Below are 12,500 nucleotides of genomic sequence, written 5' to 3'. Positions count from 1 at the left end.
GCCCCTCTTTTTCATGTTCTGTGGAAGTGGCTGGAGGATTAGTGCCACCGCTCACGTATTTGCCAATTAAGTCGTGAATTGTAAAGAGTAATGACACTAATGAAGCTAAGAGCTGACAATCATTAGTCATTTACCTCCCTGTGTGTGTGTGTGTGTGTGTTTTTCTTTCTTAGAGAGAGGTGGTGAGACTCATTTAACACGCTGTGGCATGACGCTTCAGCACCATGGTGGGTGTGTGCTGCTGTGGGTCAACACACTGCCAGCGTGTGTTCCCCTTTAAGTCGCAGCACACGGGGCAGGGTGGAACAGAACCAGGAGGGTGTAGGGCGTAGGCTTGTAAGGTGTGGGTCCATAGGGGCAGGGTGGAGCAGAACCAGGAGGGTGTAGGGCGTAGGCTTGTAAGGTGTGGGTCCATAGGGGCAGGGTGGAGCAGCACCAGGAGGGTTTAGGGCGTAGGCTTGTAAGGTGTGGGTCCATAGGAGCAGGGTGGAGCAGAACCAGGAGGGTGTAGGGCGTAGGCTTGTAAGGTGTGGGTCCATAGGGGCAGGGTGGAGCAGAACCAGGAGGGTGTAGGGCGTAGGCTTGTAAGGTGTGGGTCCATAGGGGCAGGGTGGAGCAGAACCAGGAGGGACAGAGGAGTGTCTCTCCATGTCTCTCTCTCCCTCTCTCTTGCTCCCAGGCTCTTTCTCCCTCTTTCAGTTCAATTCAAGGTAGCTTTATTGGCGTAACTGTATCAGGTACAATTTTGCCAGATCAAATAGTCTGGCGCCGAACATGATGATAATGGTTCTGTCATAAGTAGCAAATTAATAATAAAAAAGGTCACTCATGCTCGCTCTCTCCCCCTCTCCCTCTCTGGCTCCCTCTCTCTCTTTCTCTCTCTCTTTTTCTCTCTCTCTCTCTCTATCTCTCTCTCCCTCCCTCTAGCCCAGCAAGAGCTGTTTCCCACATTACTGTTCACTAAACACTTGCATGTGTTCTGAATTGTTTTCCAGCAGCAGTGTGTGTGTGTGTGTGTGTGTGCGCGCATGTGTGTGTGTGTGTGTGTCAGTGTGTTTGAGCCAGTGCTTGCATATATCGGCATCTTTTGCACATGACCGACAGACAATTTCTCATATGCTCTGGCGTGTGTGGGAGTAAAAAAAATGGGTACAGCTGCATTCGAAGGTCAATGCAGCTGGAGGATTTTTAAGGGCTAGCAGCAATGTGTGTGTAGAAGCGCTGTGTGTGTGGCTATAAGAGAGAGGGATTGAAAAAGAGAGAGAGAAGTTAAGCTTCTTTTGTGTAACCCAGTATTAAACCTCTCCAGGTGTTTAGGCTGATATGTGAGGCCTTGTTCAGTTATAGGCTATATAAAGTTTAAAGGGTCACTCCCTGGTCAGGACTCTCACGTTTGCTTACTGCTGTTGCTTGTTGTTTCTGTTCTCTCTTAACAACTGTTTTCAAACTCAGTTCCTCCCGTTGCTGTTTCAGAATCCACTCCTGTTCCAGACACAGCCACGCCCACACTGCCCCAGCAGGAGGAGACCAGCACGGCTCACAGAGCACCAGGTGAGCGGGCTGTTTTTCCACACCGAAGGGATGAGGAGGGCTGCAGTACTTTTCAGCATGCAGTGAGACCCTCTCATCAGAACTATCAATAAACGTTATCAGTAATGCCAGTCTGGCCAGTCGATACCTGCCTGGCTCTGACAGCGAATAATGGACGTTTTTCACTGCAGCCACTGCTATTTGTGTATGTGTATGTGTGTGTGTGTGTGTGTGTGTGTGTGTGTGTGTGTGTGTGTGAGAGAGAGAGAATGTCATTGTGCATGTGTATGCGTGTGTGTGTATGCGTGTGTGTGTGTGTGTGTGTGTGTGTGTGTGTGTGTGTGAGGGAGTGTCATCGTGTGTGTGTGTGTGTGTGTGTGTGTGTGTGTGTGAGAGAGAGAGAGAATGTCATTGTGCATGTGTATGCGTGTGTGTGTGTGTGTGTGAGGGAGTGTCATCGTGTGTGTGTGTGTGTGTGTGTGCATACACATTGTCTCCTGTGCTTTTACTACTGCAGATGTCTGTATACATGTATGAGTGTGTGAGCAGGGCACCTCCCTGTTATTCAGGCACACAGTGTTCCCGTGCTCAGCTGGACTGTATCCCTGCTGCCCCCCTGGTAATAATGGACTGCACCTCCATTTGTGAGGCTTACGTCTGGCTGAGCAGAGGCGCGGCGCGGCAGGAGTGCTAGCATTATGCTAAGCAGCCTGCCTCTGTTTGCTCTGCGGGTCTGGACTGATTGCTGATGGAAGGCTGCAGAGCTCCATGTGGATGAGGCCAGAGAGGCCCCGCTTGGATCTCCCGCTCCCCCGTCTCTTTTTTCTCTTTCTCCATCCACTTACCCCCCCCCCCACCTCTCTCTCTCTCTCTCTCTCTCTCTCTCTTCACGTGCAGACTGTAATAAGCTGCATAATATCTGCAGATAGATTCCCAGCCCCTTTACTTGTAATGGAGTGCAGCGAGCCACTGGAGGTCCTTTTGTGTAATATACATTACTGGATACACATTTAAATATTCATCAAGTGCACGGATCTGCGCATGTTGTACAAAGTTGCAAATTTTGGCACTTTGCATTTTCTCCATGTTGTCATGTTGCGGTGTCCCTCGGCACGCGCAACCTTGCACGTTTGGTCACGTGCCCAGGCCCCACCAAACCATTTCAACCACGCGCACACCCGCACCACCTGTGCACAAAGGTGGGAGCCAAGACTGGGGAGGATTGGCGTCGGACACGGAGCACAGAGATAACTGATGTGGTAAACAGATTAGCTGCTCAACCAAATGGCAAAATGCAGTTGAGGTTGTTTATGTTTTGGGGGGGGAGGATGAGCAACGCGGTGGAGCGCCAGATAGGAGGTGCAGGCAGCGGGAGGTGTGGAAGAGGAGTGACACTGTCCGGGTGTTTAGAGGAGGATTAAAAGCACACGCACAAGACGAGCAGGTCAGATGCTGCACGCTCGCGTGTGCTGGTGAGTGAGGTCACTGTGCGGAAAACAGCAGTGCTGACAAACAGAGTGGGAGATGGAGAGAGAGAGAGAAGGAGAGTGGGAGATGGAGAGAGAGAGAGAAGGAGAGTGGGAGATGGAGAGAGAGAGAGAAAGAGAGTGGGAGATGGAGAGAGAGATACAGAGACATTCCTCTCAGGGCTGTTGAGTTCAGTTTCTGGATCGGGAATATGGATTTCACAGGCCAGAGGCGGATGGCATTGATCAAAGCTACAGAACCTGGACACTGTGTGTGTGTGCGTGTGCGCGTGTGTGTGTGTGTGCGTGTGCGTGTGTGCGCGCGCGAGTGTGAGTGTGTGTGCGTGCGCGTACGTGCGTGTGTGTGCATGCATCTGTGTGCGTGTGAGTGTGCGTGAGTGTGCATGTGCGTGTGAGTGTGTGTGTGCGGGCGCGTATGTGCGAGCATGTGTGTGAGTGTGAGTGTGCGTGTGCGTGCGTGCGTGTATGTGAGTGTGACTGTAAGTGTGTCTGTGTGTGTGTGTTTGTGTGTGTGTGTTTGTGTGTATAATTATATAATTTAGATTGCAGGATGTGGGTATTCTGAAAGTAATGAGTATATTACTCTTGTTCCCTCTCACTCTCTCTCTCTCCTTCTCTCTCTCCTTCTCTCTCTCCTTTTCTCTCTGTAGCCCTAACCACCCTGTCATCTCTGGGCGGTTTGTGTGACTTCGAACAAAGTATGTGTGGGTGGACTCATGACCCCAGCGCTGACCTGACCTGGTCTCTGCACAGTCCAGCCAGCCCCAGTCTGGAGCTGCCTCTTGGAACAGAAGGTGCTTCTACTCAGCAGGCAAATGCAGTGTGATCACCCAACGCTTCAGAAACCCAAACTCAACATTAGACTGGGCAGCCCAGAGTGGCACTCGGCATTCTGGGATTCAGAACAGCGCCATAAAACACCCAGTTCCTCAGTTCCGGTAGATCGCCCATTAGACGTTATATTGGTAGGCCATGGAGTAAACAGAAGCCACAGAAGGAGCAGGCGGGCTTCAATACATGCGCGGCGCCACACACACACGGACCTTTCCTTTGCCCTTGTGAAAATGTGCACGCGCACACACACATACACTTGCGCGCACAAGCATGCGCTCACACACTTTATCCTTCAGCTGCCTCTCATTACTAATGTGTAATTAATGTGGTAGCTGAGGTCTGAAAATAACCCCCGACACTCCCCCTCTCTGTTCAGCCCCGCCGCTCTGACCACCCTGTTATCCATCTTACCGTCCCAAATGGCACACACACACGCACACAAACACACACCCTCGGCTCCCGAGGATGTCTCATGTTCCCGACTCCCTCGTCAGACCTGTTTTCTGTCTGTGCGCTTTTAGAGATGGAAGCAAGAGCTGAGAGGAGGGGAAAAACCTCTTCTGTTTAAAACATTCCAAAATCAGCGAGTTCACTTCTCCATGCCCCACTCGTCTCTCCACACTTGCGTTCTTTCTCTCTCGCTGCGTTTCTCCCTCTCTCTCTCCTCACCAGGCGTTACTTCACATTTTATCCCTTTCCCAAACAGAGCTCTCGGAGGCTCTGGATGGGATCGGAGGCTCTGGATGGGATCTGTTTAACGCACTCACTTAATGGTTTAGCGAGAACATGAACGTCAGTCATGTGGAATCAGAGTGCTCTAGCCCAGAACCTTCTGGAAGACGACCGTTCTGGAGCTCCTATGGCCTAATGTTCTAAACTTAATTAACCCCGGTGTGGAAGACTCGTACACTGCTACAGACCCGCGTCTCCTGGCCTGCTGTTTCTGTATAGGCGGATCTCTGTGCTCTGTATCCTCCCAACCACAGTGAGGCTCCCTGTGAAGTGAGGCTCCTTCTCTGTGTATATGCCAACCATTTAAAACAGCATCCAGCTCAAACCTAATTTCTTGCCGAAACAGAGAGTTCGCCACGTGAAGGTATGAAGGCACGAAGGTAGTGTCATTATTCAGGACTCCAGCTGCACCGCAGGGCTGTAATGCACATTACTGCACCTCCCTGACACGTTAATAGGGAAAAAGTGTTAAATGTTGGAGCCAAAATGTTCAGTCAGCTCATTCAGAAAGTTCTTTCCTCTCTCATCTTGCTCTGTCTCTCTCTCTCTCTCTCTCTCTCTCTCTCCCTCAATCTTTCTGTTTCTTTTTTCTCCCTTCCTTTCTTTACCCCTCTCTCTCTCTCTCTCTCTCTCTCTCTCTCTCTCTCTCTCTCCCTCCCAAATCAAGTTCTCTCTGTGCGTAGTGTCAGCAGTGCTCCATGGCTGCTTTAGCGCCAGTGCTCTGTCAGTGGGAACAGAAACACTGCTAATTCTTTTGTTTCCAGAACGGATCCTCTGTTTCCTCTGCCGACTGCGAAAGTGAAACGCAGCGATCATTTATTTATCACTCGCCCGGATATAAATAGGACGTAAGCCGACGCGTTCACCGCGCGACAGTCCCACGCTGAGACACGAGGAACAGAGGGCTCAAAATAGCCGTCTGCGCTCGGGAGCCTGTGATCTCTGACGCGCGGATCTGACAGTCGTGGCGCGTGGGAGCAGAAGCTCCAGTGACCCTCGTCAGGGAGCAGCAGCGTAGCAGAGCGTTTGTGGGTGAAGGACCAACTGCCCCAGCGTTCCCACCGTCACTGCCAACATCTCTTCTTTTTTCAAATAGCACCTTCTTTCTTCTCTCTCTCTCTCTCTTTCTCTCTCTCTCTCTGTCTCATTCTGTCTTCCTCTATCTTTCTTTTATCCCTCTCTCCCTGTCTCTGTCTCTGTCTCTCTCTCTGTCTCTCTCTCTCTCTCTCTCTCTCTCAATTCTCAATTCTCAAATCAATTCAAGGGAGCTTTATTTGCACGACAAATAATTTACATCTGACAATAATTTACATTTGTTTTGGCAAAGCTGGGGTTTGAGAATATTAAGCAATAATTAAACAGGAATCAAATTATTATAGAGTTTGTGAAAAAGGAACCTGCTAAGATTAAACTGCTGAGTGCATGAAACCACGCAGTGTGAGCACAGAAAGATGAGTAAATATAATAAATAAATTAGAAAGAAAATGAAATGGAGAGAAATATAGCAGTAGGGTTTGTTGTTTTGTCTTCTGTGTTTGTGTGTCTCTCTCTCACACACACTCAGACCTGCAATGACTTGAACAGTCACCCCCCCCACGTCTGACCTCACGGCCCACGCTCTCTCTCTCTGCAGACGACGGCAGCTTCCTGTACGTGGAGGCGCGCCCCAAGGCGGATCGGCGCCGTGCCCGGCTTCTCAGCCTACCGGTGGGGCCCGAGCGGGGGCCCCTGTGCCTGATCTTCCTCTACCAGCTGTGGGGCGAGGCTCAGGGCACCCTGCGCGTCCTGCTGCGCAGTGGAGGCCAGGACGAGGCCCAGCTCTGGAGCCTGGACGGCGAGCAGGGCCGCAGGTGGAGGGAGGGCCGCACCATCTTGCCCCAGTCCCCGCGGGAGTACCAGGTGAGGAGACGGCGAGGGCCTACGCCACGCACGGGCCTTTAATGTCGCATGCCCTCAGCCGGGGATCGCTAGGACGGTGCTGCCCTCACCGTATCAGGCTGTGACACGTCACGCCTCACTATATCCCCCCAGCACGCCTGTGGGACTCCAAGGAAGAGTTAGGATATCTAATTATGTATCTGATCCACTGCGTTCGCTCCAAACATCACCTCCCTTCCATTCTTCTCTTTCTGTCCTGTGTCTCCACGACTCTCTCGTCCCCGCTGTGCCTCTGGCCCGCTGTCCCGCTTCGTCAGGTGGTCATCGAGGGCTTCTTCGAACACAGCGGCCGCGGACACATCTGGATCGACAACATCCACGTCAGCTCCAGCACGGAACTGGAGCAGTGCACCCGTAAGTCGCGGGCCGCCCGCCTCCAGCCCCGGCGCTCTTCCCAGCTTCCTCCTGTACTCCTCCGCCCCCGTGACCTTCTCCCACTCTCTCGTCTCAAGGTCAGCTGTTGGCTCCTAAAACCTGATTCGGAAGGAAGGCGCTCCTGAAATGTTCTGCTCATGCCAAAGGCCAGAAACTGGGCCACGTTGGCCCCCCGTGGGCTCTGATCCTAATCTCGCTTTCATCAGATTTTGCCCCGCTTCTCTTATTTGTAAACACGGCCTTCCCGAACCGAGGAGGGGAATTGCTAGACAGGCTGCTTGTCAGCCACGAAACCCAGTGTGTTTTGTTTTTGTTTTTTTGTATATATGCACTTTTCCCCATGGAGGAAGTGTTTGTGGCAGTACATCTGCTCATGGTGATGGCACTGAGCAGTACGTGTGCAGCACCAGTTCCTACAACAGGGACAAACACTGCCACCCCTTAGCAGACCTCCCACGCCCCGTTAACATGCAAACAAACGCCTGTTTGCTTATTTTCTATTTTGCATTGAACCACGGTATTAGAGCAGAAGTTCAGTGTACATAAACACATGCGTGCACACACACACACACACACACACAGCTTGCACACCCCTACACATGCACCCTTGCCAAAGCACTCTCTTTCTGTTGCTCTCTCTCTCTGTCGCGCTCTCTCTCTCTCTCTCTCTCTCTCTCTCTCTCTCTCTCTCTGTCGCCGTCTCTCACTGTGCCACTCCTGTCACTCCTTCGAAACAGCCACTGTGTTTTTCCCGAGCATTTCTGAGCACGCGAGCCCCGCAGCCCTGGATCAGAGCACGCCGCCGTGGATCAGAGCGCTCTGCGCTTGGCCAAATTACACACAGCCCCGGTCATGGTCCCCTCTCTCTCCCCTCTTTCTCACTGACTCAGACCCAGTTATCAGCCCAGCCACCATCCGCAGTGTAATATGTTTGGGGGTGAGCTGATGGACCACTAGCAGGGACGCACTTTTTGTGCTCTGGTCTATGAATGTCTGTCACCGAGGGTTCACCGCTTCAGGAAGGAGCCATGCCTGTTTTTAATCACACTCGTCTTGTGTCGGACCTTTGCCCTTATTTACCTTCACCCCCGGCTGGCCCTTAACATCCTCCGATGTGTCTCTTGTGTGTGCCTTTCAGAACCGTTCCCGCCTTTCCCACCGGAGATGACTGGTGAGTTTTTGGTTTGTTTTTTTTCTTCTTCTCTTTCTCGTGCTCCTGTGTGAATTTGTCGGTCAGGTTCCCGCGCGGTTGTTCCCGCTGCCTGGCCGTTGCTCGGCGCAGCTTGGCGGCGGCTGATCGGCTCCGAGGAGACCCAGCGTCGGTCGAGCATCGCGATGCTAGGCGCGACAGAGCCTGTGCTTTTGCGAGCCCTTCGCGTGCGCGCGCACACCCTCTCATCCTGGTCAAAATCAGCTCCGTCGTCATTGGCCCCCGTCTGTCATCACCGTCATCTCGCCATCCAAAGCATGGACGTACACGCCTCCCGGCATGCGGCTGACGCTCCGTTTCGATGGCCACGGACCCCCGCTGCAGGCGTTGCCTGTGCAGGGCGGGGCGGGGGGGGTTTGGGGGGGGAGCAGCAGGTGTGGCTAGGGTGATGGGTTCAGCACAGACCAGGGCCATAATCCCGTCAGGGTGCAGATGGCAGCAGTTCTCAGGCGTCATGATGACTTATTCCTCTAATGTCATCACACTCTCTCTCTCTCTCTCTCTCTCTATTCTCCACTACGTTCCTACCATGTTTATTAGCTCTCCATTTCCATGTTTCTCTTGCAGTTTGCCTCTCCTCTCCCTCTCCTCTCCCCTCCCTCTCCCCTCTCCTCTCCTCTCCCTCACCTCCCTGTCCTCTTCCTCCCCTCCCTCTCCTCTCCCTCTCCTCTCCCCTCCCTCTCCCCTCTCCTCTCCTCTCCCTCACCTCCCTGTCCTCTTCCTCCCCTCCCTCTCCTCTCCCTCTCCTCTCCCCTCTCCCTCCCCTCCCTCTCCTCTCCCTCTCCTCCCTCCCCTCCCTCCCCTCTCCCTCTCCCCCCTCTCCCCCTCCTCTCTCCTCTCCCTCTCCTCTCCCTCCCCTTGCTCTCCTCTCCCCTCTCCCTCCCCTCCCTCTCCTCACTCTCCTCTCCCCTCTCCCTCCCCTCTCCTCTCCCTCTCTCCTCCTTCTCCCCTCTCCTCTCCCATTCCCTCTCCCCCTCCTCTCCTTCTCCTCTCCCTCTCCTCTCCCCTCTCCCCTCCCTCCCCTCACTCTCCCCTCCCTCCCCTCTCCGCTCTCCTCTCCACTCTCCCTCCCCTCCCTCTCCTCTCCCTCCCCTCTCCCCTCTCCCTCTGTCTCTTTGACTGAATTCAGAGCCATATATGGAGTTGTCTCCACTCCAGGGAAAAGTGTGGCTGGTGCTCCCTGTCTCGCTGCGATTCACTTTAGCTTCGTTGGCCCATGTCCTCAGACAGCTCCAGGAAAAATGAGGCAGACACACAGACAACCCAAATTACACGCTTGTTTTATTTTCGAGTTCAGAGACAGAAGATTAGATTAAGGTGGTGGAGAACTGTCAATGCTAGAGCTGTTTGATGCATGAACATGTATAGATGTGGATAGGGTGCAGTGCAGAGTGCCTATGTGTGAGTGTGCGAGTGCATGTGCACGAGCGTGTGTGTGTGTGTGTGTGTGTGTGTGTAAATGAGGTGTTTCCTTGCAGTGCTGGATGGGGTTCATGGTGGAGTTTGGCTTGAGGCAGATGAAGTTGGCACAGATCCATGCATGCAACAAAGGCAAAATTTCAGCCCTGAAAATGACCAAACATCACACACACGCACACACACATACACACACACACACACACACACACACACACACACACACACACACACGTACACACACGCACACGCACATGCACACATACAGACACACACACTCACACACGCACACACACACACACACACACTCACACACACACGCACACACACACACACACACACGTAAAATAGAACTTAGAACTTTAATGTTTGCATGTGCACGCCCACTCACTCAAGCCACATAAAGCGCTATGAAAAAAAACTCTCACTAGCTCAAACTTTGTGCTGATATAACATTTCAATGCAACCCAATATCATTTTACGATATTTTTGGCAAACATGAAACCATTATAACCTTGATTATGGATAGAGCTTGCAGGCTAAGTCAATCAACTTAACATAGATTAAAAAAAACAAAAACTTCCTAAAACCTCCATATGACCGCATCATGTGCTATTTATTCACGACCCATAAAACTGCTCGCAGTATTCCTGATCTTGTCCTACAGAGTAGAAAATAGCCCTGAAAGGAAAAGTAAAAATAATTGGTCTTCCTATTGAAAGAGCACCTGCTCGGATTGGGTTAAAGTCGTCATCCGCACGGCCGACTAGGGAGACACACCGCGCATGCGCCTCTGCTCGTCTGTGTGCAGCCGCTGTCTGTTCTGTATCTGTGCTGCGGCCAGTCACAGCCAAATTAACAAATGGACTCAGAATTCAAGCTGGCTTAAAGCTAAGCAGCCTGCATGCTTCTCTACCCCAAGCCAACTCTTCTGTGTCTCTCCACCAGGGGGAGCCCTACCTGGCAGGAGCGACCCCACTGTTGACACTACGGTGTCCCTCCAACCCATGCCCACCTACTGGTATTATGTTATAGCCGGAGTGGGTGCGCTCTTGCTCCTGGGCTCCGTGGCACTGGTCATGGCGCTGTGCTGCCATCGCTACCACCTGGCCGCCAAGAAGAGCCAGCACTCAGTGACCTACCAGAGCACACAGTACCCGTCGGGCGGCCCGGCGGGCCCTGGGCCAGAGCCCCGGCTCACCATTAAACTAGACAAACAGGAGCCGGGCTCCCAGTGCTGAGGGCGGAGGGAGACGCAAAGGCCGGCGAAGAGCTCTGGACTCTTTTCTCTCTCTCTCTCTCTCTCTCTCTCTCTCTCTCTCTCTCTCTCTCTCTCTCTCTCTCTCTCTCTCTCTTTGCCTCTCCGGCCTTTTTGCTGCTTCATTGCTACCGACTGGTATGAAGACCCAACGATGCACATATGATACCCTCCGGAGGGTCAGGGAGGGGATTTTTTTTGCACAGGGGGGGACGAGCCGCGTGACTTTCGGGAGTGTTTCGCTGCTAATCAAGCTGAGAGGAGAGAAGGGGGCCCGCATCCAGGCAGCAGATCTGCGGATATTCCGAACCCTTTTTTTTTTTGCGTGACGCTTGGAGCGGCGGAGCCGAATTCTGGTGGGCTTGCACTTCCGCCCTGGAGCCCGTTTACGGCGCGGAGCGGAGGGGAAGAAGAGACTAGCATCCCGCCAGACCCCTGAGTGACAGAAAGCCAACTCTGTGCGCTTGCGTCTCTCTCCCCGGCGCCTCTCTGACCCGGAGAGCTGCCGGAAAGGAACCTGACTCTGTGGGATTCTAAAGCCTGCTCATGACCAAACCTGTCGCCCGGTGAAGAGACTGCACGGCGCTTCTAATCCTGTCCGGAGAGGAAGAGAAAGGGCGGAGTGAGAGGAGAACAGGGACGGCACACGAGGAAAAGTGAGGAGGACACTACTGTGTCAACTGGAAACATCTGCATGTGGACTGCACAATACATGCACGCACACGCATACTCACAAATGCACACACACACACACACACACACTCACGCACACACACGCACGCACGCACACACACACACGCACACGCATACTCACACACACACACACACACACACTCACGCACACACACACACACACACACTCACGCACGCACACACACACACGCACGCACACGCACACTCACACATGCACGCACACACACACGCACACGCATACTCACACACACACACACACACACGCACGCACACACACACACACACACACACACACGCATGCACGCACGCACACACACACACACACATGCACGCACGCACATTCTTCTGACATGACAAAGAGAGGCCGGGTCATAAACTGGCGCTTATGAAAACATCTAAGAAGACAGAAAGTAAATGGAAAATTGAAAGAGCGAAAGCTGCACTGAGACCAGGCAGGCAGGCAGCAGGGCAACAGATCCTGTCTCTTTCTTTTTGGTTGTCTTCCTCCTTTTCTGTGTCAGTGTGTGCCTTGGTGAGGCATGTGTGTCAGATATGCTGTACGGGTTTGGGTGTCTGGGCGTACGTGGGTGGGTGTGGGGTTGGGAATGTCACCCCACACTTACTGCACCTAGCGACACGACCGTCCCTCCGATGCACAGAGCCTGTCTTTTTCCCTTGAAGGCATGATCTGAGAAGGGCGACCTGTGTGTATCTGCTCATGTGTAAATTTGATTTCCCGACTGGCTGTGAGTCTTTACCGATTGCTTTGGTGTACGTATCTCTACGTATCTCTCGATTGTTCTATATGCAAATGTCACGTGACCCGCCTCAGCCAGTCTACTCCTCTACTGTCTCATTAGCCTTAACATACGGGAGGCACAGGGCTGTTCAATGCCAGTCACTGTAAACCTCTTTTATTTCACAAAATACTTACTGTATTTTACTAAATGTGCTTTACTCTTTATATGCTTGTTATTTTCCATACAAGTTTTTGTTTTATATCAAACTGACGTTTGTCATGGTTGGT

At 52.6% G+C, this 12,500-nt stretch overlaps 1 protein-coding gene across 2 annotated transcripts in view; it reads left to right on the top strand.

Annotated features, from left to right (window-relative positions):
* nrp2b (neuropilin 2b) overlaps positions 1-12,500 on the top strand; it is a 71,917-nt gene that overhangs the window by 52,917 nt on the left and 6,500 nt on the right. Inside the window, exons 11-16 of one of the 2 annotated variants that reach the window (XM_035536548.1) lie at positions 1,474-1,551; positions 3,668-3,811; positions 6,217-6,482; positions 6,779-6,875; positions 8,035-8,067; positions 10,471-11,562. In XM_035536548.1, the coding sequence (XP_035392441.1) occupies positions 1,474-1,551; positions 3,668-3,811; positions 6,217-6,482; positions 6,779-6,875; positions 8,035-8,067; positions 10,471-10,763 (911 nt within the window). In that variant the 3' untranslated portion in view covers positions 10,764-11,562. Of the gene's footprint in view, positions 1-1,473; positions 1,552-3,667; positions 3,812-6,216; positions 6,483-6,778; positions 6,876-8,034; positions 8,068-10,470; positions 11,563-12,500 lie in introns of those variants that run through there. The other variant, XM_035536547.1, reaches the window with a different exon arrangement.

The sequence above is a fragment of the Electrophorus electricus genome, chromosome 2 (assembly GCF_013358815.1).
Source record: "Electrophorus electricus isolate fEleEle1 chromosome 2, fEleEle1.pri, whole genome shotgun sequence".
NCBI classification, from domain to species: Eukaryota; Metazoa; Chordata; class Actinopteri; order Gymnotiformes; family Gymnotidae; genus Electrophorus; species Electrophorus electricus.
The sequence above is the reverse complement of the archived record's forward strand: the minus strand, read 5'-3'. Positions and strand labels throughout refer to the sequence as shown.